General features: G+C 56.4%; 1 protein-coding gene across 1 annotated transcript; it reads right to left on the bottom strand.

Annotated features, from left to right (window-relative positions):
* Nucleotides 1-2,039: 2,039 nt before the first annotated feature.
* On the bottom strand, nucleotides 2,040-12,485 carry P3H1 (prolyl 3-hydroxylase 1). Its single transcript, XM_054394881.1, has 17 exons — nucleotides 12,476-12,485; nucleotides 12,253-12,336; nucleotides 9,327-9,790; nucleotides 8,672-8,824; nucleotides 8,291-8,480; nucleotides 7,675-7,806; nucleotides 6,278-6,417; nucleotides 4,812-4,901; nucleotides 4,648-4,700; nucleotides 4,179-4,300; nucleotides 3,888-4,015; nucleotides 3,700-3,795; nucleotides 3,418-3,568; nucleotides 2,812-2,929; nucleotides 2,541-2,616; nucleotides 2,238-2,378; nucleotides 2,040-2,164 (listed from the first exon to the last, which is right to left on the bottom strand). Exons 1-17 carry the CDS (start codon nucleotides 12,483-12,485, stop codon nucleotides 2,045-2,047), a joined length of 2,268 nt encoding a protein of 755 aa, XP_054250856.1. The 3' UTR covers nucleotides 2,040-2,044.
* Nucleotides 12,486-13,062: the final 577 nt, after the last annotated feature.

Below are 13,062 nucleotides of genomic sequence, written 5' to 3'. Positions count from 1 at the left end.
GCCGCCGCCACAGCCCGCTGCGGCCCCGGCTCCACCTCGGCTCCGCCCCGGTAGGACTGGAGAAGCTGGGGGAGGGAAGAAGCGAGGGGCAGCTGCTGGAAGGGTCGGGGGATTGGGTATGGGAGGGGCAGATCGGGAACCAGGGCGGGGAGATTTAGGGACGGTGGAGTGGGAAGGTTTGGATCCTGGGGACTGCGCTGTAGGGCACGGGACGGGTTCGGTCCCCAGCAGGGAGATTCGGGTCTTGAGGGAGATAGGGACCCCCCAAGCAACATTGGAGAGAGATAGGAAAATGGGGGACCCCATGGGAGGCAGGAAAAAGGGACTGGGGGAGGTGAGCCCAAACCCCCTCCGTGCTGCCCTGCATCCCTGCCCGGGGCCAGGACCCCTCCTCTAGAGCTGCAGAGGCCCCGGGGGTGGCTCCAGGAATTAAACACGAGCGTGGGGAAGGGGATCATGCCCTCTGCACGGCTGGGCCTGGCCCTCCAGGCACACTACCCATGGCTCAACAAGAGCCTCCATTGATGGCAGCATCCCCCCCGCAGAAGGGAAACACAGGGTGTGGGGGGACACGTGCCACCACCCTGGTGACACCAAGCAAGCAGCAGCCCCAGGACCTGGCAATCGTTAACAGCCTCAGCCTCATCAGCAGTCTGCTCACGCACACAGCCGGCCAGGGTTGGGCACCACAGTGGTGGGCAACCACCACTGGGACCATCCATTTGTCTGGGAGAAACCAGCACCCTCCTCTCTCACCCCAATGCTGAACAGGACCTACCCTACACCCTCTTCAAATATTCTGGGGGTGCAGAGCTCTACAGCATGGGGCAGGTTTTATTTACTCACATTCCCTGGATGGTTATGGTAATGGCCAGGGCTGGACAGAAGTGGGAACAATTCAATGCCCTGTACCAGGGTGCCACCATGCTCAATGTCCTTCTTGTTCAAGGACAGCTCCCTCCTGCCTGGAGTCATGGGTCCCTTCCCACGCTGCAGGAGTGGGGTCGAGGGGATGCTGTGGGGTTCATGAAAGTGTTGAAGCCCCTACAGGACCTGCCTGCCTTTCCCAAAGCCCCCTTTGTCCCCTCAAAAAAATCATAGAGCCATGGAATGTTTTGGGTTGGAAGGGATCTTTAAAAGTCATCCAGCCCAACCCCCTGCAGCCAGCAGGGACATCTGCAACTAGAGCAGGTTGCTCAAAGGCCCAAACAACCTCATCTGGAATGTTCCAGAGATGGGGAATCTCCCACCTCTCTGGGCAACCTGGACCAGGGTCTCACCACTCTCAGTGTCAAACATTTCTCCCTTCCCTAAATCTCCCTCTTTTAGTTTCAAACCATCCTCCCTTGTCCTGTCACAACAGGCCCTGCTCAAAAGTCTGTCCCCAGCTTTCTGCTTGGCCTCTTTCAGTACGGAAAGGCCACCAGAAGGTGTCCCTGGAGCCTTCTCTTCTCTAGGCTGACCAAACCCAACTCTCTCAGCCTGGCCTCACAGCAGAGGGCTTCCAGCCCTGACAGCATTGCTGTGGCCTCCTCTGGCCATGTCTCTCCTATGCTGAGGACTCTAGAATTTTCATGGGGTTGCAGGGATGCAAACCCCTGAAGTCTGCAAGGTGAGAAGGATGCAGCCCAACACTGGACAAGAGCCAATGGTGGTGGGGGGACAGCAGACTCCAGCTCCCATTCAGCAGGTGACAGCTTAAAAAAAACCCACCTTTATTCACCCATTTTCTGCAGAAGTCACTTAAATAGCTGCAGGTTCAGCTGAGCAGATAGGCACATGCCTGCTATTCAACATCAGGTCTTCACCCCTAAGAGTGTCCCTCCCTTGTCCCCCATGTGACTTCCCCCACAGTCTCCATGACAGTCCCAGGTCACCTCTGCAGGAGGGGTATTGAGTGCTGCTGGAGTAGAGCAGGATATCCCCCAGCTCCCCATCCCATATTGTCTGAGGGCATAGGGGATCCCTGCTGGCATGCCCATGGCTGAGTAGTCTGGGTCTGTAATGCTGGTGCCACTGTCCATGGCTGTGTCCCCATGAGATGTCACAGCTCATCCTTCTCCACGGTGACAGTGGCTGGCAGCTCCTGCTCTGGCTCCTGAGGCAGATCCCCCTCTTCTGTGCTGAAAAGCATCTTCACCAGGTCAGCCGCCTGCACACGCTCCTGTGGGACAGACCCATGGCAGTCAGCACAGCCACAGCACCCTGAGCCCTCCTGCTGCTGGGACAGAGCTTACCCGCTCGCTGTGCCGAGGGTCCAGGGTGAACCAGAGGGCAATGGCACAGCGCTGGCCCTTGGTCACAGCCTTCACTCCGTGAGGGTTCTCTGAGCCAGAGGAGAAGCCAACGGCGCGGCCGCACTGAGGCTGCACCTCCGCCTGCAATGGATGGGAGACCCTGCTCAGGATGCAGTGGGTGGGTGAGGGGACGAGTTCATCCCCCCTCAACCCAACTTCATCCCTCGTGGTGGCACAGAAGACAGAGCCAGCAAGAGCTGGGTTGGTGCTACACATGGATCCTCAAGCAGCTGAGCCACTTACAGTCTCAGTCTTGGCATCCAGTTCGGTGAAATAGAAAGCTCCTCCTTCAAAGTCCCCATTGAGGTAGAGGATGGCACTAAATGAAGCAGAAGACAAATGGAGGTGACAGCCATCACCACAGCTCCAGCAAGCATGTAAGTCTGGAGTTGCCCCAACACCATTGCAAGAGCCAGAGACAGCAGAGCTCAGGATGGGCTGTTTTCCCACCCTGCTCCTCTCAACCCAGGTGCCCTCTTGGGGGGAAGCTCTGCCTGACAGACACCATCAGTACCTGTAATCCCGGAAGGTGTAGGCTGGGGGTTCCTTCACACACACCAGAGCCTCTGTGTTGAGTATGCAGTTGTCCACGTGCACCTCATGACTGTTGTCACTCCGGCCTTCTTGCTTCTCTAGGGTGAAACAAGACCTGGCGCATCAGGACCCCTGTGACCCTGCAGGAACAGGGTCTGTCCCCAGGCACCATGTGCTTGGAGGTGACAAGAAAATCAGCCATAGCCTAAGGCCCTCCTATTTGCTGGAGCATGGACCATGAGAGGCTATTTGCGTAGCACAAGTCTCCGTTGACTTGTCCCATGGCTTCCCCATGGTCCTCCAGCCAGCCTCTCCCAGCACCTGATCATAAATGCCTCCAGGTGCTGAAATCCAGCAAGAAGCCACTTGTCCTACTGGAGGCAACCAACAGAGCTGCTCATGATCCCAAAGTGGGCTCATGAACAAGCTCCCCACATCTTCTTTTAGGGAAAAGGAGCAGCAAGGAGGTCTCTGTGGAAAGGTCCAAGAGCAGACCAATGCAGCTGTTAGATGGGACCCAGACAGGTCAAGAGGCTGAAGGAGACTTGACTCTCCTTGGGTTGTGCTCCTCCAGAGCCATGCTCACCATTGATGGCTGTGCGGCACACCAGATGGGAGTAGGAGAAGTGGAGTGGAACCTCCAGGCGGAAGTAGGACTCCATCATGTGCCGCACCTTCTCCGTCACGTTGTAGTAGAGGTAGGCGCTCTGCAGGGGCACCTTGCCCTCCTGGCCCAGCTGTGGGGGATGAAGAGGACACAGGCCTCAGCCCCAGGCAGGTTGGGCAAACAGGGGCAGCTGCTTGCCCTCAAACCCCGCCTCGCTGTCTCAATAGCCTGCTTCTGTCTCCTCCCCACAGCCACCGTAACCTTGAGAGCCTTGAGCACAGTCACTCCATAGAAGGTCTCACTGGGGGTGTGAGGAGATGTCTTCCCACGATAGCCATCCCCGGCGGAAGCAGCTGCCTGCAAAACTCCATTGATGTTACTGGTCTGGCTTCCAGACCACAGGACGGGGACCCTTCAACAGCCCTGTGCCATGCCCTCCCTGTGCTCACGTTGGTGAGTCTCCGCAGCTCCTGGCATTCCTCGGCAGAAAGAACCCCATCCACCACCACGCGCTGGGAGCCGTTCAGGGCCTTGGAGTTCATGGTGACACTGGCTCCTTTGTACATCAAGGGGCCACCTGTGGCACAAATGGGATCAGGTCATAGGGATAGGTGCCACCAACCCCAGCATAGAGTGCTGGGGGAAGCTGCGATCCTGCCACCACCCATGTGGAGGGAACATGAGTTGGTAGCAGGGGACACAGAGGTCTCCATCCCACCTTCCCTCCTGGCCCTACGCACCTTCACGGATAAACTTGCTCATATCAGCAGACTCCTTGGACTTCTCCTCCACCAGAGTCTCAATCTCCTTCATGAGGTTGCCAATCTCCTCTGAGATGCGTGCTGCTGTCTCCCGCTCCACCCTGGGCACACGGCAGACATCAGCTCCACTGCCCCACTGTCCGCATCTCAGGAACAAGGGGCAGCAGGACAAGCTGTCGCCAGGGGCCAGTGGCAAGGCCCAGGCTGAGGAGAGTTATCTCAACATAGCCTTCAATTCGAGCTGCTCAGAATCAACTACCCATCGCCATCAACCCCAAGCACTGATCCAAAGCAAAGTTCTGCCCTCTAGCAAGATCTCCCTGCCCCACCAAAAAATCTCCCTGGCAGCAGTTTCATGGTCATGGCCTTTGGTCCCAACTCTATGGGGGAACATCCCATTTTTCCCTGCTGTTGGGAAGGCTTTGCCTTGAGCTTGGGGAGCACTCACTTTTGTTTCTCTTGCAGTCTTTTTGGTATCACCTTTTCAGGTGTCCATGTGTCCTGCAGCCAGAAAGAAAACATCAGGAACTGGATGAGGATCCAACTGGGAAACGAATCACTCATCCTCTTCCCTTCTGGCCACCATGTCCAGCCTGGTCCAGCACTACTCACTGGGTCCACGAAGGGAATGCCAAAGATGTCATAGCTGAAGAACAGCAGCTCTTTCTCCATCAGGCTTCGCTGGCGGTACGCCTGGATCTCCTGTGGCAGGGGCCAGAGGGATGGGGTGAGGGCACAGCAGGAGGGCTTTGTAAAGGCCCCAGGCAAGGGCAGGAGGGTGCAGGGTTTACATCACTCCTACAATCCTTGTGCCAGTCCTGGTTTTCCAGTCCCTCAGACAGCTGGAAGTAAGTGGCTTTCCCCATTCTACATGGACAGGGAAGACAGAGGTACATGCATGCCTCTCCTGCAGGAAGCTCTTCAGAAGTAGATTCCCTTCCCCACCCCAGCTGATGCAGGCCTCCATCTCCACCTACTATTTCTCAGGAAGCACCTGAGCATCTGTATCCAGCTATTATGAAGCCAAATCCTCTCATTTTTAAGTAATTCACTTCAGTTGCAGAAGCCTGGCAGAGCTGGGCTTAGATTTTCCTGAAAAGCCTGTCTGCCTCTTGCAGCTCTCTCCTACAAGAGCTGGTCCATTTGTGCAGGCCATCAGGCCTTCACAGAACGTTACGGGTTGGAAGGGACCTTGAAATATCCAGTCCAACCCCCCTGTCAGAGAAGGATCACCCAGAGCAGATCACACAGGAACTCATACAGGTGGGTACAAGTGAAAAAATGTTTCCTCCTGTTTTCATGGAACTTTCTATGCCTCACCTTCTGCCACTGCCCCTTGCGCTGTCATTGGGCATCACCCAGCTCCAGCCTCTTGGCATTCACCCTGCACATCTTTATCAACATGAATGAGGTCAGCCCTTAGTTTACTCTGCTCCAAGCTAAAGAGCCCTCAGCTCTCTCAGGCTCTCCTTGGCTCTCCTCATAAGGAAGATGTTCCACTCCCTTTACCATTTTCATGGCTCTGAGCTGGACTCTTTCAAGCAGTTCCCTGAGGTCCTTCCTGAACTGAGTGGCCCAGAACTGGACACAATATTCCATATGTGGCCTCACCAGGGCAGAGTAGAGGGGCAGGAGAACCTCTCTGGACCTGCTAACCACAGCCCTTCTAATCCACCCCAGAATGGTGTTGGCCTTCTTGGCCACAAGAGCACATTGCTGGCTTATCCACTAAGACCCCCAGGTCCTTTTCCCCTTCATTGCTCTCCAACAGTTCAGTCCCCAACCTATACTGATCCATGGGGTTGTGCTTTCCCAGGTGAAAGACTCTACACTTGCACTTGTTGAACTTCATTAAATTTCTTCCCTTGGCCAAAGAATCTTTGCCAGTGGTGCTTTTCACTTTCTCAGCTGTTTTCCAGATTGTTTGATCTTGCATCCATCCATTCCTCTCCACTTTGCCACCAAAGGATGGCTGGACCACAGCAAACACAACCACAATAGACACCAAAACCTGTGCAAAGGGACCCAAGGAGGGGAGAAGATTTCCCTGCAAAGGTTCAGCCCAGCAGGGTGCTCACCTCTCGGGGCTGGATGGGATCTGCCAGGTTTTGACCCAGGACAGCAGTGTAATAGGCCAAATTCTGGTTCATCACCTCATCATTTGGGAAGAAGAGCAGGTAGGTTTTTGCACATTCAATGGCTTTTTCGTAATTCCCATCTGCAAAGAGAAATGGGCTGATGATGGGACATCCCAGAGCATCAGAGGCAAAACAAACATGGATATGGAAGGGAAACGAGACAAGGTCCTGGCTCTTGTCCAAAGGGTGCCCCAAGTGGGACAGACAGCCTGGAGCACAGACAGCTGCTGCTACAAAGGCAAAATGCAGAGTTTGAGGCACTCTTCTGCCTCCAGAACCACCTCATCAGAAATCAGGGCCACTGCTCAGGTAGTTTCCTTGCTTGGAAAACATCTTGAAGCCTATTTTCAGGCAGCAAAACCCAACCATTTCCAGGCTAACCTGCAATTTTCAGCCACTTGAGTGCCCTGACCCACTTTAATCTACAGGATTGCAGCTTTTCAATCTTCTCAGATTTCATTTTGGGTTTCTTTCCTCCTTTTGGAGAAATTTGCACAGAAAGAGTTTTTATTTTTCTAAGGAGGTGAACAGAAAATAACATTTGGTACATTTGCAAGAGGTAGATGGCTGGCAGGACAACAAACATCCTTCTCTAGGCTGTTATTTCACGTGGAAAGGCAAGCTGTCCAGAATCAGAGCACCTAGAGATACATGGAGGATTTTGCAACCAGGAGCAGCAAGACCCAGATCAATATTTCTGGCTGCGTGAACCTCATGAAGTTCAGCAAGGTAAAGTGAAGAGTCTTCCTGAGGTACCACTAAAGACTGGGGAATGGATGGATTTAGAGCAGCACTTGTGGAGAAGGACTTGGAGATACTGCTGGATGAAAGATTGGACATGACATGGCAATGTGCACTCACAGCCAGAAAGGGAACTATATCCTGGGCTTCATCCAGCGTTGGGGTACACAGCATAGGAAGAGCATGGATTCGTTAAGAGTGTGTCAAGAGGTAAAAAAATGGTCAGAGGCTTCAGGGAGACCTTACTGCAGCCTTCCAGTACTTAAACAGGACTTAAAAGAAAGATAGTGACAGGGTTTGCAGGGACAGGACAAGAGCCAGTGGTTTTAAACCTTCTATAATGAGGGTGGTGAGACACTGGACCAGGTTGCCCAGAGAAGTTGTGGATGCACCATCACCAGAAGTATTGAAGGTCAGGTTGGACAGGACTCTAAGCAATCTGATCTGGTGCAAGATGTCCCTGCACCTTGGGTTGGACTAGATGGTCTTTGACGGTGTCTAAACCATTCTCTGAGTCTGTTGAGTTTTGCCTGTCTGTGTGGGGCGTGCTGTCCAGCACCAATGGCCAACGCAGGATGGGGCAACAAGCTGCTTACTGTTGTAGTAGGCAAACTGCAAGTAGTTGAAGTGTGAGGGCAGGAAATCCTCCAAAGGCTTCTCCCGGCCAGGTTGTGAGGCCAGCTCCGTAACGCAGCCCTGCTTGCAGCTCAGCACCTGCATGTAGTGATCTGGTGGAAAGAAAACCCAGGTCACTGCTTGTGGCCACCCAAAGGCTTGTGGACAGGACCTTGATGGGTCTCCTCCCCAGCCTTCTGCTCACAGTGGGACTGTTGCCAGCTTTTCAGTGATAGAAACCCTCAAGGATGATGGCTGCCTGCCTCTGTGTGATCAGTGGAGGGGCTATACCGCACTCTGGAGACACAGTGGCCAAACTCCTCCCTTTCATCCTGATGCCCCTCTGATGGCCGTCTCCTGTTGCTTCATATCCTTCTGGAATTTGAGGATTCCTGGGCATTACCCCCAGCGCTGGGAACAGGCAAACACCTCCTGCCACTTACTGGCCATACTCCTCTACATGAAACTTAGGATAGATAGGATTTGCCCTCTTTGGGCACCCACCATCCCTTGGGGCCATTGGGGACCTCTTTGAGGGACACCACACCCCAGTATTGTCCCCTTCCCTTGAAAGGGCAGAGTATGCATGGCTCCCACCTGTGATGCCCTGGAAAAGGTCTGCGTTGTACTCCAGGTAGTTGTAGCCCTCATAATCGTAGGGCCCCTCGCAGAGCACGCGGCACTCAGCGTCTGCCACAAAATACTCCTCCAGTGCCTTCTCCAGGTGTAGGATGGCAGCAGCAGGCTGCTCCTCTGTGTAAAATCGGACACCCAGCTGAAACTCACTCTGCAGAGGAAGGAGAAATGGGGGGGGGGGGGGCTCAATGCTGCATTCCCTGTGATGGACCACCTGGGGTGCCACGGGACAGGGATGGACCTCCTGCACTAAGGTGGCATCTCATGAGCTTGACCACCCCCAATCCAGCAGCAGAGGGATGTTTTGGGACAGGCTGCCCAAGACAGGGGAGAGTGTCTCACCATGTGGGGTTTGGCCTCCAGGTCGGTGAAGTCCTCCTCGTGGACACCTGCCATGGCTTGGTAGTACTCCAGGTTCTGCCTCATCTCCTGGTGTCCAGGGTTGGCTACGAAGAAGGTGTGTGCCGCTGATGCAGCCTTTGCGGGCCGGTTCATCTGGGCAGGATGGGAGGCAAGGAAGGGGTGAGAGAGCTCCCACCCCACGGCGTGGACCCTGCGGGATGTGGGGGGGATCCCTGCTCCTGGGGCATCACAGTTGGGGGGTCCCGCAGCCAGGATGGGGCAGTGACGGGGCGGCTCCGGTAGGCTCCGACGTGGCACTGAGGCGGGGTGTGGGAGGCCAGGGAAAGGATGGGCAGGACGCGGGGCCGCCGTCCAAAATCCCCCATCCCACTGGGGAGGGCTCCGGACGCCTCCTGGCGTTCAGGACCCTCGACCCCATCGGGAACGTTCCACAACGGGATCGCCCCCGCCCGGGTCTCTCAAGTCTCATCCCACTGCCTCGTCCCCGAGTCCCGAGATCCCTCCGGGCATCGCGCCCGCTGCAGATCTGCGCACACTGGGATACCTCATGCCTTCCCTCTCCGGGATCGCTGCGGGTGCTGTCGCCCTCGGAGTGCCCTCAGCCCCTTCCCCAATTCCGTCGCCGGTCGCGTACCTTGAAGTAGGCGACCTGGAGGTAGTTGTAGGGGCTGCGCTTGCTGAACTCCCGATCCAGCTCGTCGCCCACCCGGTACCGCGAGGGCGCGGGGGGCCCGCAGCCCCGCAGGCAGGCAGCGCGGCGCAAAAGCCCCCGGAAGAAAAGCAGGTCGCGAATCACCGATCCTGAATGGGTCTCGATTCCCTCCGCCGGTCCCGCTGTGGCGTTGGCGCAGTGCAGGCGGCACCGCACCAGCCGGGCGCGCAGGGCCGCGCGGGCCCGCAGTGCCCGCTCCATCTGTAGCACCACAGCGGGCCAGTCACCCCGGGAGTACGCCTCGGCGCCGGCGGCGAACAGAGCGTCCGGGGGCTCGGCCGGCAGCGGGAGATCGGCCGGTCCTGGCATCGGTCCCGGCTCCAGTGGCGTCGCCGCCCGCGTCAGCAACAGCAGCGACGATGGCAACAGCAGCAGCAGCAGCAGCACGATCACCGCCATCGCCGAGCCCCGGGACCGCGCCCGCGGACTCCACACCCCTGAACCGGGCACCGGAGTCCGCCCCACCCGCCAATCAACTCACGCCGCGGCTCCGCCCCGCTAGCGGAAGGGGCGGGGCTGGGCGGCCGGTGATGGCGGCAGAGGGCGGTGCGGGGAGTGCTGGCTTGGGCCTGGCTTTGGTGGAGGGTAACGCAAGCCGTGCCGCCTGTGTCGGGGACCCCAGGGACCTGGTGGCCCTAGCCCGGCAGGTTCAGCAGGTGAGGGCTGGGCCTCGGTAGTGGGGCGGCGGGAGCAGGCCCGGGGCCGAGCGGGTGCCCGGGGTCCCGCTCCTTCCCAACCGTCTCCAGGGCCTCATCAGCTGGCGGTGGCCCTGGTGCTTCTCAGCACGTCCCGCTGCTCTCCGCGGTCCCCGGCGTCCTCCCAGTGTGTCCCGTGGTCTGCAGTGCCTCCCACTATATCCCACTGTACCCCCGCTGTATGCCCCATTGCCTCCCAGTTCATTCTTGCAGTCCCCAGTGATCCATACCGTTCATGCTTCCAGTACCTCCCATGGCACTTCTGTGCCTCCTTGCTGTGTCTTGTTGCCCCCCTAGAAACTCTTGGAATATCCCACTAAGCTCCCAATCCATCCCAGTATGCCCTGCTGCCTCCTGTTCTGGTGCATTTAGTCCACCCTTGTGTTTCCAGGAGCGTCCTACTGCCCTGTCCCACTCCATCCCAGTACTTCCTGATAAATCTATTCCATTTCAGTGATTTCCAGTCCACCCCAGTTCCTCCTGATAGGTTCTGCACCTCCCAGTGCCTCCCAGTATGTTCTACTAGTACCTTCTGGTACATGCTACTACATTCCAGTAATATCCTCCTCCAGTATGTCCCCCACCTTCTCACTCCAGCTACATGCTTTCCTTTAAGCCCTGCTGCCGCCTCCTAATCTATCCTGCTACGTCTTGGTCCACCCGAGTGCTTTCCAGTATGTCCTCTTCCCTTCCATTGCCAACCAGCATATGCAGGGTGCCTGGTCCTTGCTCCATGGCTGTCACCTCAGTGCCCAGGACTGCGTGGTTGCTCCACAGCCACATGTGGGACAGCTCCTGCACCATCCACAGTCCTGTTCAGGCCTGGAATGGGACCACGGCTGCTGCTTCTCCAGTGCATGCTCAGCATGGCGAAGTCCAAAGGGCCATGGCTCTTGCCAGTCCTGCCCAGACCTCATTGTTCCTTGCAGGGGGATGAGTTCATCCGAGCTAATGCCTGCAGCAAGCTGACTGTCATCGCCGAGCAGATCCGGTCCTTGCAGGAGCAGGCACGGAAGGTGAGGATGTGTCTGTGGCCTTGTCCTTAGAATCACAGAGTCACTGATTGGTCTGAGGGGCAAGGGACCTTTAAAATGGGGGTCCAACCCCCTGCAGCCAGCAGGGACATCTGCAAGTAGACCTCACCTTGAATGGTTTCAGGGGTGGGGCATCACCCACCTCTCTGGGCAGCCTGGGACAGAGTCTCACCACCCCTTGTCTTGTCACAACAGGCCCTGAGAAAAAGGCTGTGCCTAACTTTCTGCTTGGCCCCTTGAAGCACTGAAATGCCACCAGGTCTCCCTGGAGCCTTCTCCTCTCCAGGCTGAACAACCCCAATTCTTTCAGCCTGGCCTCACAGCAGAGTGCTTCCAGCCCTGCCAGCATTGCTGTGGCCTCCTCTGACCCTGCTCCACCAGGTCCCTGTCTGTGCTGAGGACTCCAGAGCTGCACCAGCACTGCAGGGGGGGTGTCAGCAGAGCACAACAGAGGGGCAGAATCTCCTCCCTGCCCCTGCTACCCACACTACTAGGGATCAGACCAGGACAGGCTGAGTCTGGGCTGGCAATGCTCGGTGCCAGCTCCTGTCCAGCTTTGCACCCCCCAGCACCCCCAAGTCCTGCTCCACAGGGCTGCTCTCCAGCCCTTATCCCCAGCCTGGATTGATACCAGGGTTTCCCTGATGCTGGTGCAGGACATTGTACTTGGCCTGCTGAACCTCCTGAGGTTCACCTAGGCTTACTTCCCAAGCTTGTCATCTGCATACTTGCTGCAAGTGCACTCAATTCCACTGTCTGTCTCACTGATGAAGATATTGAACAGCACTGGTCCTGAGGGTCACCGATACCCATCTGGACATCAAGCCATTAAGCACTACCCTCTAAATGTGACCATCCAGCCAATTCCTTTCCCACATCTCTCAGAGAGAAGGATGTAGTGGGGAATGGTGTCACAAGTCTGTGAGGAGAGGGAGATGAGCATGTACCTTAACTGCCAGAGGTTTGGAAAGAGCTAAGGCCTGGGTATGACTGATGGCCAGGAGAAGAGAAGGTTCAGTAGAAAATAGGAGTTCATTGTCTGGTATCAGCTGGGGACAGGGGATTTGGTTTTGATGCTTTCCTCAAGCCCTTGGTATCTCAGGAAGACATCTGTTAAGGGGAGGAGCAAGGGTGGCTCAGGTGTCAGGAAGGACAGAGGTGGCTCTGCTTTTGGCAGTGGGGTGACAGTGTGGCTCTGAGCCCCTGGGAGGGGTGAGCTGTTGTCTCCTAGTGGGCTTGGTTTTCCAGTTTGTCCTTCTTTGGTGGAACAGGTGCTTCAACTCAGCATTCACTCTTGGGTGTGAAATCTCAGAGCCAGAGGGGGAAAGTTGGTGTCACTGGCCTGCTGCCATCAAGGCCACTACATCATGCAATTGTTAACTGGTGGAGATGGAGCTGGGGAGCGCTCAGCTGGTGGACCTGGGGAGAAGAATTCCCCTTTGTTTGCTGTTGCCTTCCCTCAGGGACCACAGCAGGGAAGCCCCCAGGGTCTTGCAGCTGCATATGGAAATGAGGAATGAGTCCAGCATGCGGTGGGGTCAGGCACAGAAGTGAACCTGGGGCTGTGGTGATGAGGTCCTTGATGCTTGGAGGGGTGCAGGGTCTCTGAGGTCCAGATGAAAGGGGAAACTTGGAGAACACTTCTGTCTCTTTGGAAGCATCTGCTTTCTGAGGCAAGTAAAGATGTGCCACGTGAAGCCAGATGTATACTGGGGAGGACAAGGCTGTGCAAGCAGCAAGTCAAGCGACATCTCCTGGGCTCCTGACAGGCAACAGCGTGTTCTCATTTTATTTCAAGTGTGGAAATGTTGCATTTGGTTCTGTAGGTTTTGGATGAAGCTAACAGAGATGCTGATCTGCACCACGTGGCCTGCAACCTCGTGAAGAAGCCAGGAAACATTTACTACATGTACAGGCGGGAGAGTGGCC

The sequence above is a fragment of the Indicator indicator genome, chromosome 32, assembly GCF_027791375.1.
Source record: "Indicator indicator isolate 239-I01 chromosome 32, UM_Iind_1.1, whole genome shotgun sequence".
Lineage (NCBI taxonomy): Eukaryota > Metazoa > Chordata > Aves > Piciformes > Indicatoridae > Indicator > Indicator indicator.
This window is presented reverse-complemented; position numbering and strand designations above follow the sequence as displayed.